Source organism: Loxodonta africana, chromosome 4 (genome assembly GCF_030014295.1).
Source record: "Loxodonta africana isolate mLoxAfr1 chromosome 4, mLoxAfr1.hap2, whole genome shotgun sequence".
Lineage (NCBI taxonomy): Eukaryota > Metazoa > Chordata > Mammalia > Proboscidea > Elephantidae > Loxodonta > Loxodonta africana.
The window spans coordinates 88,808,743-88,826,159 of NC_087345.1; the positions used below are offsets into that span (position 1 = coordinate 88,808,743).

The following is a 17,417-nucleotide window of genomic DNA, read 5'->3' on the forward strand; positions in this document are numbered from 1 at the left end:
TGGAAAAACCAGATTCAAATTCAAATCCTCCCTCTACCATTTACTGGCTGTGTCATTTTGGGAAGCAGCCCAAACTTTCTGAGCCACAGTTTACTCCTCTGAAAAATGGGTGCAAGAATTCCTACCTCAAAAGGTTACTGTGAGCACAGGTAAAAGCACATGGTCCAGGGCCTGGTCCAAGGGAGGAGTTCAATAAATAATTTCTCCCTTTTTAGTAGGAAATAGCAGAAGGGTAAGGGATTTCAGAGTTCCTCTTTGCTGGGTTTGTGCTGGAGATTAACTATTAATCCTTCCCCTCCCTCTGTGTTCAAAGATCAGTGTTAGAGACCAGGTCACAACATTAAGCTCGAGGCCACGACCTCAGGGTCTCCCCTCCCTCCACCTACTGCCCCCCACTCCCTAGTGGATAAGTGAGGTTTGATGGCTTGAAGCCTCTACCAATGGCTGTCTCCTGGGTTCAAGCTCAGCAGTAAGGAATGAAGGTGGTCCACAGGAAAGGAGAGATGCTGTGGGTGGAAGCAGTTGGAATGGGGTTAAAGAGAAGGCCAGAGACTCCAGAAATATGAGAGGTGAACACAGAGACATAGGCCAGAGACTCCCAACACAGCTTTATTAACACCCAAGCCAATACCAACAATCTTTCCACCAGTGACTGTGTGAGGTCCCGGGGTGACAGGGACAATGGGACAGGGCCTAAGGTGGGATGTGGGGCTCAGGGCCCCTGAGTTACTCATCACTCAATAAATAACCCAAGATGATACCTCCATGATTCTGCCCATGGCCCTGCAGCCCTCCACCCTGCCTCAGCCGCTGCTCCCGTTGGCACAGGGGGTGCTTCCGTTGCTGTCCTTTGGCCCCGGCAGGGGTTGGCCCATCCGATCCACACACCAGCAGGGACCTCTGCGCTGGCCCTGGGAGGAGCGGCACTGGGGAGAGAAGCACACAGATCAGATGAGGCCTGAAGCTTCCAGCAGAAGAGGTAAAATGGGACCCCTGAGTTGGGCACAAGCCATGGGCCCTTGGGTCTGAGGAACTTCTGAGAGTTCCCTCAGGACAGTGAAGCCCATTGGATTCTCATCCCTTGGTTCCCCTCTTCTCCACTCGCTAAATTATACCCATTCTTCTAGGCCAGAACAGTAGTTCTCCAAGTGTGGTCCCCAAACCAATAGCCTCAGCATCCTCAGGGAACTTGCTAGAAATGCAGATTCTCAGCTCCGCTCCAGACTGATACAATCAGAAACTCTGCAACGGGGTCCAGCAATCTGGCATGAACAAGCTCTCCAGGTGATTCCGATGCATCTCAAACTGGAGAACCAGTGAGGCAGGCCAGTCCTTATGCAGTTTAACTCCTCTACTGCACTGTATAGTTGGTTATTCTTTACAGTTTCTATGGGTCTTAAAGTTGTCAGATCCTTAAAGGCAGGGGCAGTGTCTTATTTAGGCAACTTTGTAACCATGTCCCCTCTGCCAGCTCCCCCCCTCCCCGCAGAAGCCTTGCACTGGTGGAGCAAGGGCAGCAGAAGAGTGGCCTCACCTGCCGCTTCCGATAGAAGCCTCGATGGTCACAATTAGGCACATAGAGGGTGTGAGACCCTCGGAAGACCTCAGTCTGGAGTTGCTGCAGCACTGAGTCCAGATGTCTTCGGCACGGGCCCTTAGAAAGGGAGGGCAGGCAGCTCAGACCCACCCCAGCCTAACACCACTGCACAGCCCATTGGCCCCACCGGCCAGGCTACCAGGACAGACAATGGACAGAAAGGACAGACAGCTGTGCTTCTGGGCAATGTACACCAGCATTGCCTCTGCCCAAGGGAACAGTCTCAGATGGGAGTCCCCAGGGCCCCCCACCTCTCCTGCTCCCTGGCCGCCTCCAACGCACCATCTCTGTATCTTGTACACCCCCAGGATTAGGCCGAGACGGAGTGGTAGAAGTCCCCAGATTCCTCTCTTGGTCTCTGCGGTTCACGTCCTGTGAGCGGGTGGCCCCTGCTTGGGGTTTGCTGTCCTTATGATTCTCCCCTACAGCCACATGAGGAATGGGGAAAGAAGAGGCTAGAAATGAGGCCAGATGCTGAGAACAGAGCCAAGTGGAGAAGAGCCTTACCCACCCCTGCCTGCTGAAGTGGGATAAAGAGAGTGCCTTGTGGAGTAGTAGAAAAAGTGAGGGGTTAGCACTTGGCTCCGCTGCTAGCTTATCCTGGCCTCGGTTTCATTTTCTCACAAATGGTGATGTTACGCTTCTTGGAAATATCCAAAGAGTAGTTTTAAGGTGTATAAGGAAGACACATTTTGGAAAGCAAAAATTGAAGAATAACAAAACATTTTGCGAAGCAAAAATTGAAAAACCAATAACAAATATTGGTTATTGGGAGGCCTTGGGTTTCTGGTGAGAAGACCTAGCTGTTCCAACAGGGACCAGCAGGGGGTGCGCCAAGCCAGGGAGATGGGGCAGAAGAGCAACAGATGTGGGAGGGGGTCAGCAGGGACCTAAGTGGAATGTGTGTCCCCGATGTGACCCTGTTATGACTCAGCTCACCCCTCCCAGGCCTGAGATGTGGTTACTTCTGGGGCATTGTAGTGGGGCCTCTCCCTTCAGGTCCCCTGTGGCTCAGCCCACTTCAAGCCCAGTAGTCCCAGGAACATGTGGGATTCAGCCCTTAACCAGGGTGGGCTGAAGGGGTAGGTTGCAAAGATGCAAGGAGTGAGGCGCTTCCAACCTACAGGCTGTTCCTGGCTTTGGAGAAAGTTTCAGACCTGGAGTTGAGGGGGCCTGAGAGAACTCAGGGCTGGGTGTGGGGTAAGGAAGTGAGGGCTTGGAATGGCAGTGAGGGGAGCAGGTACATGCTTGAAATTTGCCTCAGCTGTAAAATTAGATCCTTATGACTCCTGGAGAGATCTTCTCTCCTTCTCTGTGCCCAAACACAAGCTCTGCTCAGGTCCGCAGCCCTCAAATCTAGACAGTTGCTCCCATCTGAAGAGCCATTTCCTCTGCAATCCTGGCACCCCACACTCCTCAGACCTTGCCTCTCATTCTGTCCTTTCAGCACCCAACCATGCCTCCCTTCTCTGTCCCACCCAGACCATGCCTTCTAGGAGGACCCCCAGCAGCCTGTACCCAGGCATTTGGGATTGAAAGAAACTCCAAGCGAATTTCCCATTCCTTCCATTGAATGGAAACCCTGGTGGCATAGTGGTTAAGTGCTACGGCTGCTAACCAAAAGGTCGGCAGTTTCAATCCGACAGGCGCTCCTTGGAGGCTCTATGGGGCAGTTCTACTCTGTTCTATAGGGTCGCTATGAGTCGGAATTGACTCCACGCCAGTGGGTTTTTGGTCCACTGAATAGCCAGGAGCTCAAGTGCCTTTAGGATGGGTGCAGTTTGCATTCCTACCCTCCCCATCTCCCTGACGCCCCCCATCTTTTGGGTGCTGACTCACTTCTGTCCCACCCACCCAGTGACTCAGCCTTCTATTCTCCTCCCTGGGGTAGGGTGAGATGGATGGGGTGGGTGGAGTAGAGGGTTCTGATCAGGTTAAACTCATAACCCTGAGGGGGCAGATGCCCTCTTTCCCCACCTCTAGTCCCCTCCCCCAGGGTTTCCAGGACCTGCCCTCTGTCTCTAGTCCAGTTTGGAACAACTCTGGGCTTGGGGCATCTTCTGTTCTAGACCAGACCGATGTCCAGGTGCTTTGGACACCCTGGTATTGAGAGGAGAAGACATTTCCCAATTGTGCTGGATTTGGGTTCTGGGGCCCCCTTCATTCCCTTTTCAAGAAGATGGGAACAACATCTGGGTCTTTTCCAAAGTGGGGGTCTAGAGCTGAAGGAGCTGGGCCTGCTGGGGCATCTGGGCTGGTCCTGAAACCCTCCATCCCATCTGCCCTTTACATAAGGGGCATAAAAGAACCGGAGCGCTTAGACATCTTCCTGCTTTATCCCCAGCTTTCTCGGCTGTACCCCAGCCTCCTAGCTGCTCTCTGCACTTGGCGCCCTTGCCAAGTGCTCTCCTATCCCCAAAGGCTCTCCTATCCCGGGGTCGGGAAGGAGGTGTCAACGCCCAGGACCCAGACGTCTGCAGCGCTATTCGCCTCCATCTCTCTCCGGTACCCGGCCGGAAGAGATGCGGGTCTTACGTGGGCGGGGCAGGACGCGGACTCACCCGAGGGCGCGCGGGCCCGGCGGCAGCGGCCCCGGCCCAACAGCAGCGCCCGAAGAGGTGCTTCTTCTTCCTCGGGCGGCTGGCATTGCAGTCCTGGGGCGCAGTTAGGAGTATAGACCCCGCACTGCTCCCCCTCCCTCCGAAGGCAGCCCCCAGCTTCCGCACACTCTTCCGCTGGCAGCTCCCCATCCTCCTCCATGCAGCCCCCTGGACAGCCCGCCTGCGCCCCCTGCCCGCAGCCTGGGCACCGTGCCAAGGCGCCTCCTGGGCGGGCAGCAAGCAGCAGAGTTAGCAGTAGTGGCAGCAGCCTATGGGGGGTCATGGCCAGGTTTTTTGCCCAGTCCACTCCTCCCAGAGCAGGCGAAGCGCAGCTGCTGCCCGCCGCCGCCCCTCTGCCTTAAGTAGCAGCCGGTCAGGGGCCGGGCCCTTTAAGAGCCAGGTGAAGGGGGAGGGGGAATCAGGGGCATTCGCTAAACTGGGTGGGACTGGAGAGGCCCCCCCTCCACCTGGGTCCTCCCAGCTCTTTTCTCCCCCCTCGCTTCTCAGTTTCTGTTTACTTTCCAAATGGCTCTGATTTTTCTTGCTTTGTTCCTGGGAATCTCTCCCGGAATTTGGGAGCTGGACAGCTGGCTGGAGAGACTGTGGGTGGGGAGGGGTGTAGGAAGGGGAGGCCGGGAGTTGGATGAAGAGGAAAACCTGGAATCCAGTCAGCGTGTTTGTGAAGGAAGGTGAAAGGATTGCAGCACTCCGGTGGGGAGGGCGGAGATGGGGGCTAAAAGTGAATTGAGAAGGGATGGTGTGTGGGAATCATGAGAGGGAGTGGGCCAATAGGAAGGCAGAGAGAAAAGACCGGATGAGGGGTAATGGGGCTGGGGGTCTTGGGAGAAACTACTTCTGATGGGAGAAAGTATACCAAGGAGAAAAAAAAAAAAAGAGGGGCAAAACTGGGGAAGGGGCAAGAGAAAGGATCCCTGAGAAGGGAGTCTGCGGAAAACGGCATGAGTCTCGGATAAGATAATAGAAGGGGCTGGGGGAGTAAGCGATGAAAGGGGAAGAGGCTGGGGAGGAATACACCTTGGATGAACTGTAGGAAACCCTGGCATTTTGAGTCTGCAAGGATTGGGGAGGGTGACCATGCAACGTGAGAGCTGGCTGAGCACCTGGGAGCTGAGGAAAGGGGGGAGTTGACCAGCTGAAATTATGCGGGAGGCGCAAAAGGTTAGTTAGAGGAGCCCGTACTCGGAGGGCCCTTGGGAATAGTGGCTGAGAACAGACCTCACCGGGCCCTCCATCCAGGTCAGCCCTCCCCTCCATTCCTCTCCTCCACATGTCGTCTCCCATCCTCAATTATCTATTGGGTTTTCTGGATTCATCAGTCTGTGCTGCCCTTAAAGCGACCACTTTCCTCCTCCAGCCCCAGGGGCAGGGGCAGGGGCAGGGGCAGGGGACAGCTGAGGGGAGCCTCCTCCAGAAGGAGAGCTGGTCCGGGCGTTTCTGTCTGCTGGCTCGCCTGCCTTGGCGTCACTGGTCTGCCTCCCCCGCTCCAGATGGCCCTTCCCCAGGCAGTGCCCCGCCCATCCCCAGCACTCCTAATGGAGCCTCCTCGGAAGAGGACCATTTTCTTCAGCAACCCACACCCTCCCAGCTCTGGGTTATGCAACGGCCATCTCATTCTTTCCTAAAACAAGGGCTCTGGGCAGTGACTAAGTTTAAATTCTGGGCCCCCAAGCAAGAATGTCAGCAAGGGCTCCCTGAACTTTTAGATAAATACAAAATAAAAAGAACCTCACTTCCAGCACCTTCCCTGCCCCCAGGGGGAGTATCCTGGGACCCTAGGACCAGTGTTTGGGAAGCTGTGTCTTCCCATAGCCCTGAAATACTGCTGAAGATTGGACCAGGCAGGAGGAGGCAAGTCGCCGGGGCAGGCTCTCCTGTGCCAAGGCTCTTCGACCTCCTGCCCCAAGCTCTGACTCCATGATGGAGAGTCCAGTTCCCGTCCCCAATCCCTTATCACTGTTTGTTTTGCCCTGAGCATGGTTCTGACTAGGACCTTTCTCAGTGTTTCAGTTTGTTGCTCCAATGAGATGGAAAGGTCTGTGGGAAGTTGAAGTTAAGATGGGGAGGAGATGGGAGAGTTCCCTGCAGGATGCCAGTTTGGCTTTTTTAATTTATTTGTCCTCTTCCTTTGTGGGCTACACTGCAGAGAAAGCTCAGTACTCCGCTTGTCTCAAACACCCACCACTGCTTCCTCTCCCCCTATCAACACATCACCAGAAATCATACAAATTCCCTCTCCTCACTGCTCCCACCTGCCCAGTCCCACCCCTCCCTGCAGTCTAAGCTGGGCTGCACAGCCCAGTACCACCCACCACCCAGCATTGCGCTTCCCTTTTTCCTGCCCCCCCACCCAGCATAGATGTCCAGTTAGGTGTCCATCAGTGCTGAACATCACTCTCCTTACAGACTGAGACTCTTGAACTCTGTTTTTCCTCCCTTTGGGATGCCCTCCGTGTCAGTATCCAGGACAGGGAACTGAAGCACATAGTAAGTACTCAGGACAGAGTGTGGGCCGTGGTCCACATGCCTCTAAGACTGTCTGGCCTCTTCCTGAGAGCAGAATTGGCTGAGAAGCTTCTGCCAGGGCTGAGAACAGGCCTCTGCCAGGACTTCCTCCTCCTCTCGCAAGTTACACTCTGTTCTACCGATCCCTTGTGCTCTGCATCCCTCACCCCCAGCCCACCCCTCCAAATCCGTGGCACCCCAGGTGCTGATTTTCTTTTGAGAGCCAGCAGTGGAGGAGAGGGCCTTCGTTGGCCCATTTGAGCTCTGAGTCTCAGAAGAGACAAGTTGGTAGTGCAGCCCACAAACAGAAAGACCAAGAGTGGAGGATCAATGATCACATCCTAAAGCATTTTAGTCTGCTGTGGACTCTGTGGGAACTGTTGTGATAATCTCAGCTGGTCTCTCCAGCCTTTGGTTTCTGTAATCTGATAATAATAACAGCTTACATTATTGAATACTTTCTATATGTCAAGAACTGGGCTAAATACTTTACATTTAATCTTCACTATCAGTTTTGCAAAAGAGCCCTGGTAGAGCAGTGGTTAAGAACTCAGCTGCTAACTGAAAGGTTAGGGGTTTGAACCCACCAGCTGCTCCGCAAAGCTGCTCTACTTTCTTAAAGATTAAATCTTGGACAAGGTCATGCAAGCTCCGTAGACACATCCAAACTTCACTCCCTGAGGGACCAAATTACTGGGCTGAGGGCTGTGAGGACCATGGTCTTAGGAAACATCTAGCTCAACTGGCACATGGTTTATAAAGAAAACGTTCTACATTCTCCTCTGGTGAGTAGTGTATGGGGTCTTAAAAGCCTGTGAGCGGCTATCTAGGATACTCCATTGGTCTCATCAGCCCATTTGGAATAAGGGAGGATGAAGAAAACCAAAGACACAAGGGAAAGATTAGTCCAAAAGACAAATGGACCACAATTATCACAGCCGCCACCAGACTGAGTCCAGCACAACTAGGTGGTGGCTGGTTAACACCACCAGCTGCTCTGACAGGGATCACAATAGCAGGTCCCAGGCAGAGCTTGGGGAAAATGTAGAACAAAATTCTAAATCACATACACACAAAAAGACCAGACTTGCTGATCTGACAGAGACTGGAGAAACCCTGAGAGTACGGCCCCTGGACCCCCTTATAGCTCAGTAAAGAAGTCATTCCAGAGGTTTACCCTTAAGCCAAAGATTAGACAGGCCAATAAAACAAAATGAGACTAAATGGACACACCAGCCCAGAGGCAAGGACTAGAAGGCAGGAGGGGATAGGAAAGCTGGTAATGGGGAACCCAAGGTCGAGAAGGGGAGAGTGTTAACATGTTGTGGGGTTGGTAACCAATGTCAAAAAAACAATATGTGTATTAATAGTTTAATGAGAAACTAGTTTGCTCTGTAAACCTTCATCTAAAGTACAATAAGTGAAGATTAAAAAAACCAAAACCAAACCCAGTGCCGTCGAGTCGATTCCGACTCATAGTGACCCTATAGGTCAGAGTAGAACTGCCCCATAGAGTTTCCGAGGAGCACCTGGCTGATTTAAACTGCTGACCCTTTGGTTAGCAGCCCTAGCACTTAACCACTACGCCCCCAGGGTTTCCAAATAAAGATTACAGCCTTGGAAACCCAATAGGGAAGTTCTGCTTTGTCCTGTAGGGTCACTATGAGGCAGAATCAACTAGATGGCAATGGTTTTTTTGGGGGGGCTATCAGTTTACAAGGTGGGTGCTATTTTTATTTCCATTTCTATATATCAGAGCACTGAGGCTTCGAAAGAGATCATATAGCTAGTAAGTTGTGGAGCAGGGATGTAAACTCAGGTCTAACTTGAGCCCTCTGTGTCCCTCTCTCCTGTCTCTCTGTCATCTTCTTTACTTCACAGCCTCCTAATCATCTTTGGAAATGTTGTTGGAGGTCTCTGTTTAGAAGCATCTGCTTGAATATCTAGGCAAATCCATCTCCAAAAGGTCTGTATCTGCCTCTTCCTGGACGTGGGTTGTCACTCTCAAGGGATTTTAAACGTGTTTACTCAGACTTGGAAAAGGGCCATTCCACGTGGAATCTACGGTTAAATTCTGAGCCCGTAATGTATGGTCATGGCCAAAATGGCTAATGGAATACTGGGCTTCAGAAAGACAAATATGGGAAATAAACCAGAACACCTTTCTTAAGGTCCTAGTTGAGCCTGCCATTATGTCAAATTCAACACATCTAAAGCAGTGGCATCACTGGAGGGGTGCTGGGGGTGGGGACTGCACTTGGTGACGCTGTCAGATAGAGTGACACCAAAATGACTATTAAAAATCCCTGTAGTTAGTTACAATACAACAAAAACATTTTTCATAAACCCAGCTTACGTGTATCAATATACCTACAAGACTAAAACTCTATGCTAATTTACTCTTTGAATCTTCTAATGCACTCTAGTCAGAGCTGTCATTATTACCCAATTACAATGAGGCTTCCAACCATGTAGTTTCGTCTTTCGGGAGCTACAAACACACACTGTTGTTTTCATTGCTGCCTGTGTTTTTATAGTCACTGATTCTGTCAAATTTTCTGGTATTTTAGCTACAATATTGTGGTAATTAGCATTTGTGAACCTATATGAATAACATTTTTGAGAATGAGGTAGTAATTAAAGGCAAAGAAGGAGTGATATACGGGAATTACAATTTATGAGTAACACTAGTACAAAAAACATTTAAAAGGATTCTGTATGGTCTGGTATGGGGAGGAGAACCATGAGGGGTGGTGATACCATGAGTTACCACACTGGGTGACACACACCCCAGTATTGCCACTGATCTAAAACCGTACTCATCATCTTCCCCACAAACCATTCCTCTGCTTCCCTGTTTTGGCCAGTGGTCTCATCAGTTTCCCAGTCATCCTTAACTCTTTCTTCTTTCCTCACAAAATCACCTATTCCTGTTGGTCAATCCCTCTTAAAGGTTTCCCCATCTGGCCTTTCAGTTTTTCATTTCTAAATCTATCCTGATGGTCCCAGTTCTCACTGTTTTTCATCTGGACCATAATGATAGCTTCCTACGTACTGCCTGCCCAGTTTTCAGACACTGCTCCTTACTTAAGGAGCCCTGGCAGTGCAGTGGTTAAGCACTCAGCTGCTAACTGGAAGGTTGACCATTTGAATCCATCAGTCACTCCGAGGGAGAAAGATGTGGCAGTCTGCTCCCGTAAAGATTTACAGCCTTGGAAACCCTATGGGGCAGTTCTACTCTGTCCTATAGGGTTGCTATGAGTCGGAAATGACTCGACAGCAACAGATTTGGTTTTGATTTTTACTCTGTACTTAGACTATTCTTTCTGAAATGAAAATAAAGCATATGTCTCCCCTGCTCAGAAACCTTCAATGACTCCCTGTTATCTTCAGTATCAAGTCCAAATCCTTAGATTTTAACTTGCTAGTTTTATAACCCCTATTATTACCTTATAAAAACTACCCTCCCTTGATCAAATATGCTCTTTGAATTCACAACTCTAAACTTTTACTCATGACCACACACTTAGTCTTCCCCTTCTTCTCCAACCATTTATTCTGTAATATTTATTCAAAATTTTAAGCTGTGGGTGAAACTGAGTGAGACTATTTATCCTGATTCCAAGAAGCTCACAGTCTATGGGGAAAACAGGCAGGCATACAGACAATGACACTATATAAGGATAAGAGGGATAAAGAGCCAAATGAACACAGAGGAAGGAGAACTTAAGTTTGCCTGGAAGAATCAGAGAAGGTTTCACAGAGGTGATACTTTGGTTGATTCTTGGAGGAGTAGGTGTTTGTGAGGGAGCAGAATGATGGAAAGAGTTCCAGGTAGTGTCTAATAATCATGTAATGCTGCTCATCATACATCTTTTCTTAACATTGCATGTTTGTCTTTTCCTAGCAGCTTTTCATATGCTGTGTCTTATCTACTTTTAACTGGTTTATGACCTTGTTTAGGACAGGGGCCATGTCCTCTATGTTCCCTCTGCAAAGTGGGGGTAGCAATACCTGCTTTGCAGGACTTTTATGAGTGTTAGGGATAATTCAGCTGATGTATATGGTAGGCACTCAATGTTTCTCTAATGAATGAATGAAGTGCCTAGCAAAGTTCCTGGCTCACAGTGAGGTGTTAACATCATTCTCATTACCTTCTATCTCAATATTTATCAAATGAATTATCCTATTCTGGTTCAAGGCTGTTGTATTTACAGTAGGAACTCTGTGCTTTGGAACGCCTCATTGTACTGGAAAAGATCCAGCGAAAGTCAATGTTTCAGTGTGGTGGAAGTACCAGCCTGTGAGAGCTAACCAAACAGATGAAGGTGCTCTAATCTGAACAGCAGGCAGAGACATTCAGATTCAACTCCAGTTCACTGAATGCTTATTTATTTTTCTCACAATGTTCCAATATAATCCCTAACTTACAGAGTAGATAAGTAGATAAGAAGGCATATTCAGAGATGCTAAATAACTTGCCAAAGGCCACAGAGCTAGATGGTGAGATCTGCTGAATTCCAAGTTCCATGCTTTTTTTTTTTACTGTAACACAGAAACTTTCATGGTGTAGAAAAATATTAAGGGTTTAAATAAGTTAAATACACACTTGTTTACTAAATTTCCTAGCTGTTCGAACTGGCCGTAATTTCTAGAGCCCAAGAGAGGTTGTTTTAAGGCAAGTAAAAGGAAGTGTTGCTTTATGTTGGGAGCAGGGTAAGGAACAAACACAAGAAATATATTATTATGATAAATAGTACAAAATGTAAAAGGAAAGAAATTACAAAAGAGTTAATGAAATTACAGATAAAAGATCCCTTGCAAGTCATGGAAAGACTAGACTTTCACTTCTTCCTGAGCTATGAAAATACCCTAAGCCTTAAAGCCTGAGCTCTTCCCACAGGCAACCTGGCGCTGGGTTCCTACACTTCTGGGCAGGCCAGCTGTGCCCTTCCATAGTCTATCCCTGATACAGCTGTTAAGGACAGCATCCTGGGCTGTGGATAAAACATCAGTTGATACAGTAAGTATTACTTTTTTCTCCCTAAGTTATAGCCTGAAAGCCTAGAATTTAATGTCAAACAACCAGAGGAAGTTTAGGGAGATAGCAATGAAATTTAACACATCAAAATCAAATATATGCACAATCAATATACAAAAATCAATTGTATTTCTATACACCAGCCACAAACAATTGGAAATTGAAATTAAAAAATAATGTTTACAATAACATTAAAAAATGCATTTCTTGGGGATAAATCTGACAAAAGACTTGCACACTGAAAACTACAAGATGTTCCTGAGAAATTAAAGAAGACCTTTATAAATGGAGTGATATACCATGTTAATGGATCAGAAAAACTCCGTATTGTTAAAAGATCAATTCCCCCTTAAATTAATCAATAGATTCAGTATAATCCCAGCTAAAATCTCAGCAGGCTTTTTTGTAGAAATTGTCAAATTGATTTTCTCATATGGAAATGCAAAGGACCTGGAATAGCCCAAGCCAAGTGGGAGGACTTACACTACCTGATCTCAAAACTTATTACAAAGTACAGTAATCAAACTACTGTAATCAAAACATAAAGATGGATGAATAGATAAATAGAACAGATTGGAGTCCAGAAATAGACCTACACATATGTTGTCAACTGATTTTTGACAAATGTGCAAAGGAAATTCAGTGAGAAAGGATAATCTTTTCAACAAATGCTGATGGAACAATTGGATATCCATATGTTAAAAAAAAAAAAAAAGGACTTTGACCCATACCTAACACCATATTAAAAAATTAAATCAAAATGAACTATAGATCTCAATAAAGATTTTTTTAATTGCATAATCTCAATCTAATCATGAGCACACATCACATAAACCAAAATTGAGGGACATTATACAAAACAACTGGCCTATATTCTCAAAAAAAAAAAAAACAAAAAACTGTCCCAGATTGAAGATTAAGAAGCTATGGCTAGTAAATGTAATGTGTTATCCTGGATTGAATCCTGGACAAGAAAAAGAACATTAGCAGAACAATTGGTGAAATTTTAATAAGGTCTGTAGACTACTTAACAGTATTGTGCCAATGTTAATCTCCTATTTTCAATAATTGTACTGACTGTGTAAGATGTTAAGATTAGGAGAAACTGGGTGGAGGGCATATAGAACTTGTCTTAGGCTGGGTTGTCTAGAGAAGTAAAACCAGTAAAGTGTATAAATATATAGAGAGGGATTTATACCAAGGAAATGGCTCATGCAATTGTAGAGGCTAGAATGTCCCAAGTCTATGGGTCAGGATAGAGGATTCTCCTGATTCACATAGCTGCAGGGGCTGGCAAACCCAAGATCGGCTGGTCAAACAGCAGGGCTCTTGATCACAGGCTATGAAGATCCAAGAATCCCAAGATCAGCAGGCAAGACAGCAGGTAAGCTGCTAGTTCAAGTCCTAAGAACTGGAGGTCAGATGAGCAAGCAAGAGCCAGCTGTAGGATCCAGAGCAAGCAAAAGCCCACAAGTCTTGCCAGAAAGTCTATTATATATTCAATGCAGGCCACATCCCCAAGGAAATTCCATTTCAACTGATTGGCTACTTATAGCAGATCCCATCATGGAGGTAATCAGATTATATGAAATCTCATCATGGAAGTGATCACATCATCATATGACTGCCAAACTACATCATAACTGCCAAACCACTGAGAATCATGGCCCAGACACATAAGCTTAATGATCACAGAACTCATGTACTATTATTGCAAGTCAAAAATTATTTAAAAATAAAAGCTAAAAAGAAAAAAAAGGAATCACAGACCTAAATGTAAAACCATAAAACTTCTAGAAGAGAACACAGCAGAAAATCTTTGAGATCACAGGTGAGGCAAAGATTTCTTAAATACATTACCAAATAAGATACAATATCAAAAATCAACAAATTAAACATCTTCACGATTAAGAACTTTCTTTGAAAGACACTTAAGAAAATGCAAAGACAAGCCACAGACTGGAAGAAAACATTTGTAAATCACATATCTGATAAAGGACTTGAATCTAGAAAACATAAAGAAGTCTCAAAATTCAATATTAAGAAACAACCCAATTCTAAATGGGCAAACAATTTGGACAGACACTGTCTTGGATTATGTCCCCCCAAAAATGTGTGTATCAACTTGGTTAGGTCATGATTCCCAGTACTCTGTGGTTGTCCTCCATTTTGTGACTGTAATTTTATGTTAAAGAGGATTAGGGTGGGATTGTAACACCACCTTTACCCAGGTCACATCCCTGACCCAATGTAAAGAGAGTTTCCCTGGGGTGTGGCCTGCACCACCTTTTATCTCTCAAGAGATAATAAGGAGAAAGAAGCAAGCAGAGTTTGTGACTTCATACCACCAAGAAAACAGCACGGGGAGCACAGCGCATCCTTTGGACCTGAGGTTCCTGTGCTGAGATGCTCCCAGACCAAGGGAAGACTGATGACAAGGACCTAACTCCAGAGCAGACAGAAAGGGAGAAAAAGCCTTCCTCTGGAGCCGGTGCCCTGAATTCGGACTTCTAGCCTACTGGACTGTGAGAGCATAAACTTGTCTTTGTTAAAGTCATTCACTTGTGGTATTTCTGTTACAGCAGCACTAGATGACTAAGACAGACACTTCACCAAAGAAGATAGATGGATGGCAAACGAGCATGTGAAAAGATGCTCAACATCATTAGTCACCAGGGAAGGACAAATTAAAACCTCAATGAAACACCACTACATGACTATTAAAAATGGCTAAAATTAAAAAGAGTGACCATACCAAGTGTTGGTTAGGATGTAAAACAACTGCAACTTTCATACACTGCTGATGGGAATGCAAAATGATATACCACTTCAGATACACCACTTCAGAGAACAGTGTCTTAGGCTGGATTCTCTAGGGAATCAAAACCAGTGAAGCATATATGTATGTGTATATGTATATATGCATATATACATATACACATATATATATTGGCGTCCTGGTGGCACAGTGGTTAAGAGCATGGTTGCCAACCAAAATGTTGGCAGTTTGAATCCACTAGCTGCTCCTTGGAAACCCTATGGGGCAATTCTACTCTGTCCTATAGTGTTGCTAGGAGTCGGAACGGACTCAACGGCACATAACAACAACATAGAGAGAGAGAAAAAGAGATTTTTCTCAAGAAAATGGCTGACATAGTTGCAGAAGCTGGCAAGTCCCAAGTCTGTGGATCAGGTATCAGGCTGGAGGCTTCTGACTCACATAGCTGCAGGGGCTGACAAACCCAAGATCAGCAGTTCAGGTGGCAGGCTGCTGGCTCACAGGCTGTAAATCTCAAGATCAGTAGGCATTACAGCAGGCCACTGGCTCAAGTCCCAAGAACCAGAGATCAGATGATAATAAACTGGTTACAGGATCCAAAGCAAGGAAAAGCTGGCGAGCCTTGCCGGAATGTCCATATATATTGGATGCAGGCCACACCCCTGCGGAAACTCCCCCTACAACTGATTGGCTGATCACATCAGATCACATCCTAGAGGTGATTACATTATATCACAGAATGGAGGATAACTACATCATTACATAACTCCCAGATGCATCATTACATAACTGCCAAGGTACATCATTACACAACTGCCAAACTGCATTATTACATAATTGCTAAATGAAAATCATGGCCCAGCCAAATTGATACACGATCTTAACTCTTACAGGCATAAGGCGTAACCAAAGTAGGCGTATATTTACCATGTGACCCAGCCATTTCACTCCTAGGTATGTACCCAAGAGAAAATGAAATATATGTCTATGCAAAGACTTGTACATTAATATTCATAGCCAAAAATTGGAAACAGCCAACTGTCCATTGACAGGTGAATAGATAAACTGTGGTATATTCAAACAGTGGCATACTATTGTTTCAATGAACTATTGAAACAAACAACAACATGGATGAATTTCAAAATAATTATGCAAGTAACAGAAGCCAGAAGACTCCCCCCACCAGAAAACACTAAGTACATACTACTTGAGTCCATTTATATAAGATCATAGAAAATACAAACTGCACTAGAGGGAGAAAGCAAATTAGTGGTTTCCTGAGGGTGGGAGGGTACGAGGAAAATGAGGAAACTTTTGGGAGCGATGGTATATTCACTATCTTGATTGTGGAGACGTTTTCATGGGTGCGTACATAACATTAAATTTTATACCTTAAATATGTACAGTCTATTTTATGTCAATTATATTTCAACAAAGCTGTTTAATCAAATACATGTAGATGCTAAGTACAAATTACAGTTACGGTCCTGAGAATGCCAATGGATCAAGGGTTCACCAGAAGGCCTGCCCCAATACACCTGGAACTTGAGGATGAGGAAATCTCAAGTGGAATCACCAGCTATCAATAACACTTTGGTGTCTCTCTCTGTCTCAGCTGGTAGCCAGCTCACTAGCTTCTGGAAGGACTCAGAAGATCCGTTGTAGAATGGACATAACTCTGGGAGCCACCCTGGTCAGTTCCTCTCCGGCTGCGATTGGGAGGAGCCAGGTTGAGGCTCAGTGTATTTTCATTGCTCAGGAAGAAGAGGTGGAAGAGAGAAACAATAAAGGAATGGAACCAGAAGAAGCTGGAGATGAGTTGAAAAGGGTAACTATTCAGAACTATGTAATCGAAGGGCTGGAAAGGAGTCAAAAGAACACATACTTCAATAATTCTTCTTTATAGATGAGAACACCAAGACCGTGAACTTTCTGTCACACAGAATTGGGGCTCTAATCCAGGTTTCCCTATTTCCTCTACACTCACTTCCATTAGGCCAAGCAGTTCATGTACAGGAGATGATGGCTTCCCTTTCATTCAATGTTTTTACAGTACTAGGTATAGAACAGGCCCCGGAGTCTGAAGGAGTTCATAGCCCAGCAGAGAAACAGGTCTACATACACAGGTGACTTTAGTAATAAAAGACTGTAATAAGTGCTATAAATGAAGTGCATATGACATGGTATGGGACTACAGAGGAAGGGATATTCTTTCTACCCAGAAAAGAGATTCAGTGATCAGGAAAATCAGGGACCTCCTCATTCCAGGAGTCCAAACTCCCCAGAATGGCAATAAATACACTTTAGTAGGTGCTCAATAAATGCTAGCATCCTTCCTCCTGCAGCCTGACTCAGTCTAGCTTTCCTTTAGCCTCACCTAAACCCGTTCCTGAACGCGCTACTTCATGCCACTGTGCTTTTGCTTGAGATGTTCCCTCCTCTTGGAATACAATGTCCTTCCCGGAGTGAACTGTTGACCTGTGACATGAAATGGACTTCAGAGAGCTAGGAAGAATATAAAACATATGGTAATATCTAAAGGCACAGGCTGTGGAAACTTAATTCCTCTGAGCCTCAGGCTCCTCATCTTAAAAACGAGATAATAATAAAGTTTATTTCATAAGGTTTCTGAGTGGATTAAAAGGACACTCCTATGGCTTTTAGCATCACGCCTGGCACGGAATGAGCACTTAAGAAACATTCGCAATATTTTTACGTGCGTAGCGACCTTCTCCACCTGCCCCGCCCAGTGCAGGAGCCGCCCCTTGGCCGCCCCCTTGGCCCCAGGGCACCCAACGCAGCATCCACACTGCCACGTCGCCACCTACTACCCTCTCTACACCCGGCTTTACTAGACCCTACCCGGCGAAGTACCCG

General features: G+C 46.5%; 1 protein-coding gene across 1 annotated transcript; it reads right to left on the reverse strand.

The window, feature by feature from the left end:
- Positions 1–584: 584 nt before the first annotated feature.
- On the reverse strand, positions 585–4,793 carry IGFBP6 (insulin like growth factor binding protein 6). The gene is made up of 4 exons (XM_003405046.4): positions 4,159–4,793; positions 1,880–2,019; positions 1,535–1,654; positions 585–926 (listed from the first exon to the last, which is right to left on the reverse strand). Exons 1-4 carry the CDS (start codon positions 4,478–4,480, stop codon positions 804–806), a joined length of 705 nt encoding a protein of 234 aa, XP_003405094.1. The 5' UTR covers positions 4,481–4,793; the 3' UTR covers positions 585–803.
- Positions 4,794–17,417: the final 12,624 nt, after the last annotated feature.